At 39.4% G+C, this 3,384-nt stretch overlaps 1 protein-coding gene across 1 annotated transcript; it reads right to left on the reverse strand.

Annotated features, from left to right (window-relative positions):
• Positions 1 to 372: 372 nt before the first annotated feature.
• LOC107774070 (uncharacterized) lies at positions 373 to 1,514 on the reverse strand. The gene is made up of 4 exons (XM_075220228.1): positions 1,396 to 1,514; positions 989 to 1,221; positions 654 to 906; positions 373 to 493 (listed from the first exon to the last, which is right to left on the reverse strand). The coding sequence occupies exons 1-4, from the start codon at positions 1,512 to 1,514 to the stop codon at positions 373 to 375; spliced, it is 726 nt and encodes a 241-aa protein (XP_075076329.1).
• Between the last annotated feature and the right edge of the window lie 1,870 nt (positions 1,515 to 3,384).

A 3,384-nucleotide genomic window follows, 5' to 3' on the forward strand; every position in this document is an offset into this window, starting at 1 on the left:
ATTACATAGCACACATTTATCATCCTCCACCTGAATATGCAAAGAACTCAGTCTAGCCTTAGTGAACAGTCTTCGTTGAGTTGCTAACCATATGATGATCATGTGCTTTAGTTGAGGTAGTGCATTCCAGTGAAGATCAGCGATTGGCCATCTCCTATGAAGACCTTTAATGGCTACCTACAATCTTGTGGAACATGATGAGTCCAAATATTAACATCAGTCTTCATATAAATCCTATAGATCCATTTAACCCATAAGGACTCCTTTTTTCATAACAAGCTGCCACAGTAATTTTCCAACATAAACTTTATTTCATTCCCTACAACTTTTAATGTTAAGACCACCAAACTTCTTAGGCAGGCACACTTTCTCCTACGATACTAGGAAAAGCTTCTTCTTCTTCTCCTCTGAGCCTCCCCATGGGTACTCTCTATACTTCTTGTCCACTTCCTTCATAATGCTCTGAGGTAAAACAAAGACTGCTCCCCATAAGCTATGAATTGAGAATAACACTATATTAACCACCTGAAGCCTCTTTGCATATGATAGTTGCTTAGCATAACTGACTTTGATTTTATTTGTTATCTTCTCAACAAGTTGGTAGCATTCCAACTTGCTCCACTTCTTAGGTGACAGTGGTTAAACCTTCATACCTTATAGGAAAAGTCTCTAGGGAGAAACCAGTATTGCTTAGGAGATCTTCCTTCATATGATCATCAATGCCTTCCATAAACCGGTTAGATTTGTCCATATTAGCCACCAAACCTGATACACTACTAAAATGTTCTAAAGCCTCTAGGACTCTATCCTCTGAACCTCTTTCACCCTTGCACAACATCATGAGGTCAACAGCAAAAACTAGATATGTCAACTTCAAATGCTTGCACATATGATGGAATTTGAAATCTGGGAGGGCACTCATACAACCCAATGTTCTAGACAAATATTCGATCACTTTGTCTAAGATCCCTTTTTCCCTCAAACAAACCATGACTTTCACCATTTACACTAATTGAGATCTTGGTAGAAGTTACATATGCCATAATCAACTCTGTGAACTTGATTGGAAAGCCATAACCAATCAGAGCCTCCTCTAAGAATTCCCAATGTACCATGTCATAATCTTTCCTCAGGTCTTTCTTCATAAAACACCTAGGAGTAGTCTTCCTATTATAGTGCCTCAGTATGTCATGACATATAAGCACATTATGGATTATAGATCTGCCAGGTACAAAGGCAAGTTGGTTATCTATTTCCAGAAGTTGAATAGCCACTTTGAATGTGGTAGATAACAAGTTTGAGATGCACTTGTACAATACACTGCAACAGGATATAGGCCTGAATTGGCTTGCATGAATCAAAGCAATATTAGTTGCATTTAACTATTTCAGCAACTTTCCATTATTGAAGAACTCCAGAACTGCATCTATAATTTGGAACATAGCAGTTTTCACATATTTCCTTTCAAAAGGTTTCATTAGGTCTACCTGCTGTTCAATTGTGAACATGACCATTCTTTAAAAATATTTCAGCTGCTTTGGCTCTATTGCTTTCTTTCTTTCCCAACATTTCTTCATAATAAATGACAAATAGTTAAGCTATATTAACTGGATCTATCTGCCAAATATCTTGATCATCCTTCAATTGAGTAATTGCTTGTTGGAGCCTCTTATGTTTGATGACTTAATAGAAGTATCTAGTGTTGTCATCTCCTAACTTTATCCATGTGTCACGACCCAAACTGGAGGTCCATGACTAGCACCCGACCATACTTGCCGAGCACCAACGTACATTTCATCTAACCTTCTTTATTATCTTTTAGGGCTGAGGAGATCAATATAAATGGTAGACATGGATCATGGACAACCAACCATAAAATATGATGGCATGAACATACATAACATGGGATGACCAAACAATCAAGAAACTACATATAAGGTACGAGCTACCACGCTACTATGAAAGACTATACAACAAAAACCAGCCGACAAGGCATACCAAACTATACATGAGTCAACACTTGTCTATAAGCCTCTAAAGGAACATAAGTGCTGCAACATAGCCGTAACAGGGCCTCGACATACCCATAATGTCTATAACAAAAATGCATACCAAGACCACGGCAAGTCCGGAGAAGGGATCTCGCCAATCACCGCTGAACTGGACAGCCTACTGTGGTGGGAGAGCTGCACCTGCCTATCTATTAGGACCTGCAGCACGACATGCAGCGTCCACAAATAAAAGGACGTCAGTACGAATAAAGTACTGAGTATGTAAGGCAGGGAACCATAAATACAAACAGTAATATAAGCAGGGATAGAGAATATATAACCTGGAAAATCTGAGTACCTCTGAGGGCTACTGACATGCAATGCATGATACATATGTATGTATACATAAACTTTTAAAACATACGCCTCTGTGGGCATCATCATCATCATTTCGTACCCGACCATAATAGGCTCGGTAAAAACGTACCCGGCCATCATAAGGCTCGGTAGAATCGTACCCGGCCACGTGGAGCTCGGTAAAACCCAACTGATCAGTGGTTGCACAATAGGTGACGTACCCGGCCGACTATAGCGCGGCTCGGTAGAGTAAAATAGATACATATATGTAATGCATGCTCGACTCATGGAATCACATTCTAAACCTTTCGGAGTGACGTAAGGTCGGTATCCTTTGTACACGTTATTAGGACCAACTCTTCATTACGAACCTTATAAGAATCAGGAAGTACCAACAACATTGATAACATAAGAATAAGAGAAGCAACATTAACATCAATCGTTGCATAAGAGGCAAAGAAATGTAAGTACTGCTAGCTTCTAAGAGTAGAGTATCTTTGGAAACTCGTTCATTACATTATGTACATTTGGTGTCGTGCAAAAGAAGAAAAGGGATAGCCTCACATACCTTGTATATACTGCCCCAATCACAAGCTATGCAATTGTCACAACTCCTTAGTCTACAATAAGAGAAACGATACTATCATTATCATTTAAGCGTCATAACTATTACGTATCGATCACAACCTATTTTACGTTGAAACGGACAGCACCTCCCCTATATATATGACTTCACACCATTCAAAAAAATTACCAAACAGCCCAAACATCATCAATAATAGACATATTGAGCCTCCCAAAATAGTCCACGCACAACCTAATTACATCATACATACGACGGTCACCGTAGTCGTGTCAAACGACCCGGAAATGTTACGAATAACTATCAGCCCATAACCCTACATATATATGGTATTTATAAACCCCCTTCCTCCTCCAAAACTCCACAAAACAGTAGTAAAACATGCAGCCCAACAGCAACACAAAACAGTCCGCTACAAGTGAATAACTCGAACTCACGGCTTCCGATCACCGT

The sequence above is a fragment of the Nicotiana tabacum genome, chromosome 8, assembly GCF_000715075.1.
Source record: "Nicotiana tabacum cultivar K326 chromosome 8, ASM71507v2, whole genome shotgun sequence".
NCBI classification, from domain to species: domain Eukaryota; kingdom Viridiplantae; phylum Streptophyta; class Magnoliopsida; order Solanales; family Solanaceae; genus Nicotiana; species Nicotiana tabacum.